General features: G+C 44.8%; 1 protein-coding gene across 19 annotated transcripts in view; it reads left to right on the forward strand.

The window, feature by feature from the left end:
- RFFL (ring finger and FYVE like domain containing E3 ubiquitin protein ligase) overlaps positions 1-13,121 on the forward strand; it is a 32,754-nt gene that overhangs the window by 6,233 nt on the left and 13,400 nt on the right. Inside the window, exons 1-2 of one of the 19 annotated variants that reach the window (XM_084493078.1) lie at positions 5,707-6,811; positions 8,887-9,246. The exons of 13 other annotated variants lie outside the window; for them this stretch is intronic. Coding sequence is in view for 1 of the 6 variants with exons in the window: in XM_084493077.1 (XP_084349203.1) it covers positions 6,748-6,811 (64 nt within the window). In the remaining 5 variants the exon portion in view is untranslated. Of the gene's footprint in view, positions 1-5,706; positions 6,812-8,886; positions 9,247-13,121 lie in introns of those variants that run through there. 5 more of the 19 variants (XM_084493069.1, XM_084493081.1, XM_084493082.1 and 2 more) reach the window with 5 other exon arrangements.

Consider the following 13,121-nt stretch of genomic DNA (forward strand, 5'->3'; position numbering starts at 1 on the left):
AGAGCAAAGCAATGCATTTAAAAACAAAGTACTCGCAGTTGCTTTTATCTGCCAACGTCTGCCTTGAGAGACATCTGAAATCTGCACATGGGCTTATCTGATAGTCCTGAGTGGTGCTGATACCATCTCTGAACCCTTTCATCGGTGAAAACCTATTTAAGGATTTTCAGACTGAGTATATTCTTACAGATACTAAATTACATTTAATACATTATTTAATTAAATGTTATTAAGTAACCATTCTACAATCATACTTAAAATGAGTCCTGCCTCCTCAACAGTGTTTTACAAGTGGTGATCTGGTGAAAACCTAAGTAGCTTGGTAAGGTACTGTTATGGAAGCCTCAACTTACTTTTTACTTCTGGATATGACTCATAATAATGCAAGCTAATGCTTTTATTGCTCTTCAAGGATTAAGAGATGCAAACTTGAAATTAAGTCTGGAGTGTGTGGTAATAGTTCCTAAAAATTCTCCTGTTAAAAGCAAAGGTGAAGGAAAGGATCTAAACTCTTCCTGTCTACTGCATACTTTGACTGATCTGCTGTAATCCCTAAATATGAAGGAAATAGCCTACAAGCATTTAGCAAACCTTCTGAACTTATAAATAAAAGGGGATTTTTACAACATCCACAAAATGTTTGAAGTCTAAAATCCGAGATGTTTTTCTAAACAGCAATTGAATAGTGTACTGCCTCCTGACACTTCTCTTTAAGTACCAATCATGTCATTTTTTGGCATAGCCAAATATGTTAGTGAAGCTCTTTTTAAAGTAAAAACGCTCCACTAAGCAAAACCAAACTTTTTGAACAATATTTTGTTCTGCACATTACCGTAATTTTGGCTGTGAAATGGTATGGAGTTAAGCCTCAACTAAAAAGACCAGAAAACTAATTGGACTTGTGTTGTCTTTGGCACTTGCCTGAAACAAAGTCAGCCTTAAAATAACCTCCTGTTGTCTGCTTTTTCTTCTGCTGTGTTTTGGTATGACGTTACATCGTTAGGATGCTCTGTAAAAGTGCAAGACAGTCATAAATACATTTTCGCTCTAAGCATTTCTTCCCAGAAGCGCCTCGCTGAGCTGTGACAGCTCTCTGAAAGTGTTTACCTCCATTATGAATATAGCACTGCCTTGGAGGAGCAAGATATTAACTTGGTTCTGTTCCCTAAGGGGGTATCATTTGTGTATTATGTAGGGGAAACTGAGGCATGGAGAATTGATCTGATCAGATGCACAGGTTGTCCAGGGCAGAGCTAGAAACTGAAACCAAAAATCCTCATCCACAGTTGTGCCTTATTATTTACCCCATTACGAATCTGGAAGTAATTTCCCAATGGCATTTGTTGAACTTTAGGTCTCTTTTAAAAATAGGAGTAAGTGATGTGTGATTTTTGTGTATGTAATCAAAAATGGGGCAATCTCTGCTGGCCTGCTGAACTGAGAAAAGAAGAACTCAAAATGCAAGGAAGTTCACGGTGGTGTTGCAAGGCAGCTGGTGGAAAAGGCTGGGTTGTGGGGAGCTTCCTCGCTGCAGGAGTCCTGCTTGAGCTGGAACATGGGGTAAGTTGTTGGGATCTGAGAACAGCAGTGGAGATGTTTGGAGGTGTTATTTTTTTTTCTTTTAGAAAAAAGAGTTCCTTGTTGTTAAAAAGCTGTGTGAAAGTACAAGAGGCATATATCTGTTCCCAGCTTCCGTGATAGCCAGTATGTTTTTTCTTAATGCCCCACCATCAGTATTTAGTCTATTACAAAAGTCTGGTCTGTTGTTTTACAAAGCAAACAAATCCAGAATGGAAAAAGGCACTCCTCCCAGTAACTGAGAAGCAAAATGAAAATGGGACCGTGCCTGTGTACTGCAAAGGTTGGGAAAAAAAAAGGCAGCAAATTAAAAAACCAAACAAACAAAAATCAGATTTATTGGTTTATAAAGCCCAACGGTTTCTGGAGCACTGACTCATAGTGTCTGAATGTCTTGGGCTTGCCAAAAGCTGTGCACTGAAATGTGAACCCAGGCTGCCTGGGCCATATATGGGAAATTTCCTCTTTGTGACGAAGGTGCGGAGTCCAGAGGATGCAGGTCCTTAAAGGCTGCTTGGAGCTTTCATTACCTAGCATCTTTGAAGTCTTTTGAAAATATTTTCTGCAGGTACGATCCAGCATTGGTTTCATGTTCAGCAATCCTGAGTTCCTGCTTGGATAAACATAAATGCCAGCACGTTGAGGTGAGCTGTGCCTTAGGATGGTGTGTTCTCCTGCTTCTGTTGGCAGTTTGCAGGGGTGCTTACAGTGCTTGGCACACAGTTTTACTGTTCTACTGGAATGTGTGCGTAGAGACGTGACAGTAACGGCAGGTGGGTGGCTTTCTGCTTTGTCATGGCTTTAGTTGCAAGAGAGAAGTGTTTACTTGTATGGAAATAAGCTGTACTGACAGTGTAGGTAAGCTCCTCTGTGAGCTCTTGCAGCATCTCCTTGGGATGTTACCCTTCACCGCACTATCCAAAAATCCTGGACAATATGGTTGCTTTTTTTTTTTTAATGTTTCAGTTTGAGTAAAGCACAGTTCTCAGTCTGTAATGTTTTGGGGTTACTAATCCTTAGCGTTCTGCAGAAATTGAGGCTGAAGGAAGACAACATGAAGGAAGACAGGCACGGCAGTCAAACAAGAGCAGTGGTAAAGTAACTGACTTAGAATCTTTCAGCACTAGATACCGTAGGCGGTTGGAAATGGTCTTTTTTTCACAACATCTGTCCCACGAATATTGCAAGTAGTTCCTGTTGCTCTACTGGCAGACACTGGATGGTAAGGCTTGCTCTTTCCTTCAGTTTTTAAGCTCTTATACAGACCCGCACGTAAGCAAATTTGAATTTCAAATGCTTCAGTGCTAATTGGAGATTTTTTGGCACAAAGCAATCGTTAGTATTTATGAAAATACTTCAGGAGTGCAGCTTCAAAGCCTCTCTCAAACTTTCACCTGTACTAGCTTACCACAAGTGAGGGTGGGTATTTTCTGTTGCCTACAGATGTGGTGACTAAGCTGTAAATGAACTGACTTCTGGGTTCCAATATCCTTTGTTGTCTGAATAACAATACTGGTACTCAGGTTCGCAGGGCTCAGTATCCTGGACCCGCCTTTCTTTAACTGCTGACAAACCCAGAGGTACTCCAGTGCTCGAGGAGAACTGAGCTTTCATGCTATATCAGCTGTGATGTGCCTGCTGGTCTTTGTCCTCGTCTATTGCAGGACATAATTTGCAGTTGCATTTTTTTTCTCGATTTCAGCACCTAGCCTGGATTTGAATTCAGGTTAATTTGGAATAAGCATAGCTAAGAAATGAGTTTGCAGTGTTGGTACTTGTTATGATGTGCCTAAATTACATGCATTCAGATCTTCTTCGGCCTCGCCAAGTAAGTGGTCTTTTTTTTCTGGCTACAGTTAAACGGGTTAGAGGTTGCCTACCAGTCTGCACAGATCTTTGTTGCAAGCTATTTTACTGCAGAATCATCCACCTGAATGTGTTTTCCCCCACATGTATGAATTCCTTGGGTTTTATGTTCATTTTCTACTACCAGTTTGTGAAAAAGAGGCAGTGGGAGAGAAGGCTTTGTGTGCGAGGAGTTTTGAGGCTATCTTCTGATTCTAAAAAAAGACTTAGAAGTGTGCTATTTAAATAATAAATCTCAAGCTTGCCATGAAAAGTAATTTAGGGGCTTTCCAACTGGCACTCTAGCTCATCATTAAACGCTCTTGACCCTTGGTGTCTGAAACAGTGACAGCACAGAGCCTACAGAGCATTAGTGCCAATTGCAATCCCAATTTCAGACACTTTTGATGCAATTCTGAGTGCTGAGACAGCACCACCTCCAACACAAGCTCAGCTGTTGCATGAATAGCACTGCAAGGCTTGAGATTGCACTTGTAACGACTTCTGTTTTGGGAACAGCCGCTCCAGAGTACTCCATCTCTCCAAAACCTTAGGCCTGATACACGAGGTGGGACAGGGAGTTTGTGTACACATCACTGCAATTTGTGGCGAGATGCATCTTATGGTCTGTGCTCCTATCCTGCTTCTAGGAGCCGGAGGAGCAGTGGCTGGATAATGCCTCCTTCTCTGCTCAGCTGCCACTGTACAGATGTGCTTAGTTCCAGCAATTAGCTGTTGATGAACACGTAACTTATTGAGCTGGAGAGAGAGCTTCCCATTTTCATCCAGCTCCCTGTGATCCCCCTGCTCAGACGAGCATCCTTAAAGCCCTTCAGCACAGATTAGCTTTTTCCTTCTTGAAAGCAGAGGTGACTTGAAACTGTTCCTCTGCAGTACTGGCTTAAATCGGGGAGCTGCTGTTGGTTGTTTGTAATATCTGAATGTTGGAGTCACTCAGCTCACAGCAGTGTTCTGCAGCAGAAACGCAGTTTGAGTGATTTTTATTACAGGAACTGTAGAATTTTCAAAGGAGGTAAGGGGTTTGTGGTGGTAGCAGCAGGAGGATTCCCTGAATTGATTACATTGTGTCTCTGGGGACCATTTCTGGCTTTCAGGTGGGCACACACCCAGCTAGCCTGCCCCAACTATTGCCACACGACTGCCACAGAGGTAGTCCAGGTGGGTTTGGGGATGGAACAACTTCCCTTGAATACAGCTGGCTAGGGAAGCCGTGCAGTTATTTAAGTCATCAGGTTTTCATCTAGCAATTCATTGCTATATATTGCAATTATTTTAGCAGCTACTCAACTGCTTGAAAAAAAGATAGCTGGCTGAAACTAAATCCAGGAAAAGACTTGTGATGATGTGAATGAAAAGAGAAAAAACTTCAGAATACGAGCCAGGATCAATCTTTTTCCCATAATGAAAAGTACAGATTGAAGTGGTACACAACGATCTCGGATTCCTGGGCTGTTGTGATTGCAGAGCTTTTGACAGAGAGCTTCTGTTTTTGCAGTCACTTTTATGTGTGATGGAGAGAGAGGTTCACACATGCAGGATGCTAGGCAGGTGTGGTAACAAAATGCAGTGCTTCAGAATTGAACTTCTCCAGAGTTTTTTCTTATTTTTCTGACTTTATTTAGTACAGCTGACTGAATTCTGGTTTGGTGATGAGTGTGTCCTGCTAGGGTGAAAGTATGCACCAGATTTCTTGTTGCTGTTTTTCAGGATAGCAAGGTAGTGGAAGGGAGATGGTCGATCTGAGGTTACAAAAAATTACTGGGGAAGAGGTATGGGACTAAGTAATTAAGGTAAACTGGGTAAGACAAATACTTGTCCAAAACTAGTCAGTAATGTGATTTCATTAATCGCTAGGGTTTTTTGTTGTTTTGTTTGTTAGCTTGCTGAAAGAACGTCACCGACTTTTTGCAAGGGAAAAAGCAAGCTGTTGCTGAATTTCCATTTTGGCAGATGTCTTGAAACCTAATTATGTGTAATAGCAAGAAGAACTTTTAATCTAAATATTTTTTCAAAATATGCAGTGCAACTTTAGGTCAAAATAAACAGTTTACATTGCAATAATACACCCCCCAGGTACCCAGTTCCCTTTAAAAGAAAACAGGATTTCCAAGGTTCTCTTGCTGGGAAAAACCATTTGACATCATTTATGCTTCTGAGAAGGAAGAAAACGGGTGAGTGCTGTTTGCAATTCAGGTGCAGAGCCTGGGAGTCAAGTGATGGTTTCCTTTTTGTGACTTTGGTATTGGCTTATTCTGCAATGCTGTATAAATAGCACAGCTTTCTAAAAGCATTTTTTCAGTTTCCAAATGAAAATGACGGGTCTCTGGTTTCAAAGAGCTGTTGAAGCGCAGATCCTGTGCGCTCATAACAGCACGGGGGGATTTGCTGATGGCCATAGGTGTGTGCGCTGATACACACACAGCATCAGCAAGCTTGGCACACAGTATGCTTGCAAAGTAACACTGAATGCTGATAAACACTGAGAGAGCTGTAAAATGTTCTTGGATTACCCGCTGTGTTTTTTAATGTATTTGAGGTCTCTGATTCTTAATCTTCCTCTCTTTAAGCACGTTTTCCAAAGGCTTACGTTGCAGAGGACTTAACTCCACTGTAAAACAGGTTATAGCAGTATAAAGGGATCTTTGTCTGCGTGATGGTTTCCTTTGTACAATATAACTAGGAAATTGCTTTGGTATTTTCACTTCTTGTGGAATCTGCAATGATTTAAGGCGATAGCGTTTCAGCAGAGCTGTGTGGGGTTGTGTCTGTGCAGCTCCAGCTTTTTCCTGTGCTGCTCTGCGCCCTGCCCCAACGGGCTGCGCTGTTTACTTTCTGCTCTGTGGTAAACGGATGTCACTTCCTTGATTAAAATGCTGGTGTGTGGCCAAATTCCCGTCCTTTGGGCTCGGGGAAGCAGTGCACCTCACAAACGCGCTGTCGGACGCGGCTGTGTGCTGCTCTCCGTCACCTGGCTGGGCACGTTGGGATGCTCCGTGCCTCTGCTGCCTACCTGGAGGCTTTGGAAGGCATCGTGGCTGCGTTAAGGAGGGCCTGAAGATGGTTTACTGGAGTCTACAAGCTGAGCTTCCAGCCCTGTGGTAATGCACCTGATGGGGAAGGTCTAGGCAGCTCTATCAGCCGGTGGTGGCCAGGGCATGCGAGTGTGCCAGGGCTGCTCAGGGGCAGCTGCTGGCCCTCACGGCAGGCGTGCTGCGCTCCCCGGTGCTCCAACGCCTCGCTGAGACACCACAGAAAATAACTGGGATGCTTGGTTCTGACTAAGCTCATCACGGATTGAGCCGAATGCCTCATCCTCCGTGTAGCTGGACAGTTTCTGAGACGGACATCAAAGTCGCCACTCAGACTGGTGAGCTGTCGTGTATTTGTCTTCATAAAGATTGTCGGTGTTGCATGCTTAAGTGCCTAGAGATGACACCTAGTCCCTCCAGAACATTTCAGTCTCTCTGCCCTCAAACCCTCCCGTTTCTAGCTGTGGTACAGCTCTGATGTGTGCTCGTGTATTTCTGCAAGATGTGCGTGTTGTCATCCTGGACCCGATGTGGACTCCTATCTTTGCTCCTAAATGCATTTTTCCTTTCCCTAGGTAAAAACCTAAGGTGCTTAAACCAGTTGTTACATACAATGAACTGGATTTCCTTGCTTCCTGCTAGCTGGTGCCCAATCTTCAATTTCTTCTTCGTGCTAGTTAAGACACCAGCTCTGCAAATGTACTGACAGCCTGCCTCCTTGCCTTGTGCCTCTTGCAAATATCCTGTTTGCTGAGTTTTCCCCCAGCCCCAACACGTGGCTTCTTCCATTTACCATAATTCAGGTCTGTGTGCCTGTGACACAGACTGATTAAAATAAAACTTAATGAATAAATGTCATTTGAGCAGATTATAGCCTTGTTATCAAGTAAACACTAATTTGTGATGAGGGAAGCAGTGATTTCAGCTTTTAAGTGGCAGGTTATTAGTGGAACTAATTTTAGCAAGGCATTCCTTATCAGTGGAGGTTTACTTTTATTAAAAAATGAGGAATTACAGCAATGAACAACCATACAGTGCTATTAATTGGGCAAAAAAATATGGTTAATTCATTAAACACTTAAGTCATTGCAAAACAGCATTCATGAAAGTGGCATCTGGTGAATTTTGCAGGGATTACTGCATGGAATAGTAACATAAAAATAAAAATTCTAAAAGTGCTGTGGCAGGACATGAGTATTTTGAAGTCACACTGCTTTGTTCTGGCTTCCTGAGCAGTCTTCAGTGATCTTTAAGGCCCTGGAAATAGTGGGTAGTAGTGTTTTTTTTGTTTGTTTGTTTGTTTTTTGAATAAAATTAATCCCAGTTGTCTTCTGTCCCACTGGAAGCGATGCCTTACCAGTGAGTGTGGCGTTGCTGTGGATGCTGCGCAGTGGAGAGCAGGTCAGATGTGTGTTTTTGTCCAGTGCCTGTACTTGAAGCACAGACCTCAGTGGATTGTGCGGCTCGGCAGTTGGCTGCTACGTGGCAAAGAGTGAGGGGAAGGGGGAAAAAGGAGGCTGAGACCCTGCGGTGATCTCATGGAAACCTCTGAGAGGTGGGAGAAGGCAGTTCAGGAGCACGGGGCGCTGCTGGCAGGGAGTAAGAAAGTCAAGGAGGGTGGCCTCTGAGTGATGCACGAGATGGACCGGGGAGCTTGGAGCTGATAGAAGAGAAGCTCGGTGTGCCGAGCTGAGCCACTAAAGCAGGAGGTGTGAGGGCAGCTGATGGAGCTAACGAGCAAGTGTGATTGTTGGAAAGCATGACCTGGCAAGGCTGCTGTTTTATTGTGCATCTCCCTCCCTTTTTGGCATCCTTCTGTATCTGCAGTAGCCTCAAGGGTCGTTGGCCTTGGTGCTCCAGCGGCTGAAGGACTCCGGGGAGGAGGAGGAGGAGGACTTGGTGCTGCGGCCTCTGCTCATGTGGGAGCAAAATCTGCTGCTCGTGGGAGCGCAGTTCCTTTTGATCTCTTAACTCAAGTGTCTTGTTTGTGCTATTGTATTTCAGCTCCCAAATTCCTGAGCAGCCAAGCACACTCATGGACAACTTTATTCTGTTGAGCCAAAAGCTCAAAGATACTGAGAAATGTTGGTTTTGCTTGCTCTGGTCTCTTACTGTTTGCACTCTTATAAAAATTCCCTTTATGTTCCTGTTCAAACATCAACCTAAGGTCTCCTATACAGACAAAGCCTACCCTTTGATAGAAATCCACAAAGCATGTGTAATAAATGCTGTGTGTAGACAGTAGTCTCTGATATTCCAGCCAGAAGGGTTATGGCATTAATATTGCCTCTGCAGTAAGAGGTATCGTGAGAGTCTGAGTTCAAATGCTTGCTTTTTTTTTTTTTTTTTTTTTTTTAATGAATATGGAAAGCATAAAATCCCAGGAATGCATTATGAATGCTATCTCCAACAGGGGATGTGAGGAAAGCTTCTGACATCAGTGATGCTGCCTCTGGAATGGAATAACGCTCTCAGATTTATACGAAACCCATGGAGATGCACAGAAGATGTTAATGAACTGCTGGTGAAATGAATTTCAGCCTGCTGTTTAAAATCAGTGAAAAGAGTCTCAGCATTCACAACTTCATATTTGAGGGGGGGGGAAAAAAAAGCAATCCAAGCAATCCATCGGAGCGTGGTAGTGTGGCAAGCAACTCCCTGCCTCATCCGCGATTTACTGGATGCCTTCTGGCTTTTCATTAAAGGAACTCAAGAAAGAAGGTAGAAGAGCACCCCCACCCTGCCAGGAACACGCCCAGAGTGATAATTGCAGGTGGGTGGATGTGTTTGCATGGCCAGGTTAGGCTGTCTTTGATCTTGCACCTCCAGCCCCTGCTATTGCAGGCGCCCCGAGCGCAACACGCGCTTAGGGTGCAGGGCAGGTCTGCGTGGCCACCAGGAGTTCTCCAGTGATTGCCTGCAACACAGCTTCAGTTTCCCTAAAGCGTGATCTGCTCTCATCCTGCAGCTGTGTAGCTAAAACATTTATTTTCTCCCGTCAGTCAGTGTGAGCAGGATGTCCAAGAATAACGATGCCTGCTGCTATCAGTAATGCCTGTGGTGTTACTCACGCCAGCAAGTCGACCTCTTCTATTCAAGAAATTGCTTGAGAACTCCAGAAGACTGCGGTGTTGTAGGCATTGCCACATGGATGTGCTAATATTGGTCAGGTTACTGGAGGGGTGTGCCAAGCACAACAAAGCAGCAGCGTTTTTTGCTGGTAAATGTGGCAGGGCAGTTGTTTGTTGCAGCTGGGGTGCTCCCTGCATGGAAAACAGCCGCTTGTCTGCAGAGGTTTGAGGGGCTTTACGTGGAGCAGTGCTTGCTAGGTACAGTACTCGAACTGCCACAGCTGCACCACAAACCTGTCCTTCCAAAGCACTGCTTACAGAAATCATCAGCTTCTGGGTGGTGCTGACCATGTGCCTTGGAATGGGTAATGAGATAGATAAGGGAGTAATTAGGTTATAGAAAACATTGTAGAGCAATCTAAGAAATTGCTAGCTTGAAATCTCACCCTGAAGTACAGCTGCTGTTCCCGGTCCTCCTCCTCAGGTCTGCAAGTGGTGCTGTGCAGAGCAAAGGAAAACCCCTTTTTGAAGCAGGTGCTGAGCCTTACCTCTGCTTTCTGTCTTCTGTGTCTGCCTACAGCTGAAGGAAGATATTGTAGTACCTTCAATCTCAGTCCAGTCTGCTTGGCAGTGCAGCCACTGGTTAGCAAAGCTTCACCCAACTGGTGGCAGTTTGAAGTTCCCATGGAGCAGCTGCTGCCTTTCCAGCCATTAGCAGCTTAATTATTGCTTTTCAGCTACCGTGGGCCCGTGGGAATGTGAAACTAGTAGCAAGTATCTAGGAAATGAAGTGGGCTGGTGTGGACTCCTGAGATGCAGAGCATGAAGGCAGCTGCACGGGCGGAGGTTTGTGAGCTCCTTCTCTTGCCTGTGGAGCTGTCGGGCTGGCTGGGGCAGGAGGGCAGGCTGCTGGCTGGCTGGTATGGCACCGTGTGCCTGCAGAAGCCTTGTCCAAGGGCTGGTGGCAGCACAGTGGTGTGGGGTGCCTGCTCACAGGGCAAGTGTGTGTTCAAGAGGAACTCTCCAGCCTCCCAAAAACTCCAAGCTGTTCGTTTCCGTGCACCTAGCAAATGGCAGCATGAAGTTTCAGTGAGGCACCTCTGTCAATGTAAATCCTGCTTGCTGACAAGCCTAAACTTACACACCAAGGTTCTGAAATAATTAAAACCTGACATACGCTATTACAGGCTGTGGTAATGTGGCTGTTGTACCTCTGTGTGCTCCTTCCTCTTAAAGACAGGAGGTGCATTTGGGAAAAGCTGTGCAGACCAGAGGGCAGGCCTGGCTGTAGCTGGCTGCTTGTGGATGTTTGCCTTCATACTCGCACAGATGAGCAGGATTAAGGTTCTTCTGAAACAACATCTGAGCCTTTTGTCAGTCTTTTCATTTCCTAGCGATAGCACAAATCTACAATTTCGGCTGAATGTGGAGTTCTGTCTTATTTTATCCCTGTTTGTGCACTCCCTTGTGTTTTTCTTCACGAAGTTTGATGTGTTACAGTGTTCCGGAGTGAATTACTGGACTGGCTCTTTAGGAGAACAAAGTTTTTGAGGGCAGACAGTAGCATTTGTATATTCCACTGTCGTGGGTGGCCTTTGATTTGCAGGGGTCTTTGGAGCAGGAAGAGAAGAGAGCTTACGATGGACGCAGTTTTCCCCTGCTGCAGAGCCTGTGAATACAAGTTTCACTGTGCAGAAGTCTCTCGTGTTGTTTAGATTTGCAATTCCTAGGAAGAAACCTCCAAACAGCATAGTTTAAAATACAAACTCAGTGTTTCCTAAATATATAGGATCTGTTAATGTGTGAGAAGGACTGACTGCTTGAAAATGAGTGTGCAGAAAGAAAGAGTAACTGTTTTTTCCTGTATGATATGTGAAGTATGTGTTTTGATTGCAGTGCAGCGCTAATGCAAGTGGATGATGTGTTATTTCTGTTCGTGGAACATCTCCCTGTGTATTTATCAAGGGATAATTACCTTTGCTTACACAGGATGACAACCCTGGCATGTGAAACCAAATGTTAGGCTGAGACACTGGAGCTGTACCGCTGCCATGTGCAGACCTCAGCTCCCTGTGTGTCGGTGAGAACTCGCTCTGCTTTTCCCTCGGTTCTTGTTTATGGTTCTAAATACCAGCTGCATTCAAGCTCATCTTCTGACACCGAGTTTTGTACACAGAGATGCAACACGAATCCAAGTAGCCGGGGGCCTGAAGGCCCTCACTGTTTTGCTGTGACCATCCCGTGTGCTTTCTGTGCGGGACGTGCGTGCTCCTGCCGAGGTGCTTTGCTCTCTGGAGCCGCTGGGCAAGCACAGTAGCCTGCTTGTTGTGTCTGAGGGTGGCTCCAAGTGACGTGGGAGGAGGGTGGTCCAGGCACCTACAACACTTTCTGTCAACACACACTGATAGGATCACACTGTGTGATTTTCGGGGTTCAGTAGCATCAGCTTTTAAAAATTTTAATATCCCAAATATCTGTAATAATAGTCCCGTGCCCTGTGTCTGTGCCATGCTCTTGGTCACCCTGTCCTTCTATCAGCCGCCTGGTGCTCCTTTCTGTTACTATCCTGCTAGCAGAGATCTCAGCACTGTGAACATCGGTTACTCCACAAATTGTTTGTCAGTCACGAATCCGCAGCTCTTCACACAAACACTGCAATCTGCTGAGCTGCCAGGGTAAACCCGTCGGTAAGCTCACCATTGTGAATCCTGAAAGGCGCGCGTCCACTGCGGTGACAGCGGCCACTTTGACAAGCCACGTTCAGACTTCAAAAGGAGTGAAGATACCACTAAAACTACAGATACTGGAGCTGCACCAAACTGCAGAAGCTTTCCGATTCAAGTACATCAGCCCCAAAGACACAACACAGCTTCAGAACAAACCAACCCCCAGTTTGTTGTACCAAATAACCCTTAAGGCTCATACCAGTCCCCTTCCTGTGGGAATCTGGGTTTTTACAGTGGCAAAAATTACTGTGGTGAAATAAATGAATTGGCTGCATAGCTGGGAGATGTTTTTTTTTCCAGATTATAAAACTGAGCAGTTGCCGAACGCTGCCAGTGATGGACCTGATTGTTAAGACATAAAAGAAACACAGTCCAGGAGCTACAGCGTGAATGCAGAAATGCAGAGGAGGCAATTTGTATTCTGTTTACCATTAAGTGATGACACGTGGTGTGTGCTCTAGAAACTGAATGCCCAGATGAATTCAGGTTTCTTTGTAAACTCCCCAAAGCCAGTTTATAGCAGTGTGTTTCTGGAATACTTCTGCATGGGTGGTCTTAGAATACAAGACTGCATTTTGTGCTGGGCTGCTGGGATTTTAGGTTACGTGTGTATACGTCACTGTTTGGCTCACAAGAAAATAAACAAGCGATTATGTGTCTCATATGCAATTGTTTTCCCAAGTTACTTAGTGGGAGCTAGTATCTGAATTCTCTTGAATGACTAACATTACTTGCTGCGTGATGATTTAGTGTTTAAATGCTGCAGATTTGATTGAGAACTGGCAATGTGAGATCAGTGGCTCCTCTCTCCTTGTCCTCTTAGGTTTGTACCTGTAAATTTGTGGAGGGTT

This window comes from Aythya ferina (assembly GCF_964211825.1).
Source record: "Aythya ferina genome assembly, chromosome: 19".
In the NCBI taxonomy this organism is placed as follows: Eukaryota; Metazoa; Chordata; class Aves; order Anseriformes; family Anatidae; genus Aythya; species Aythya ferina.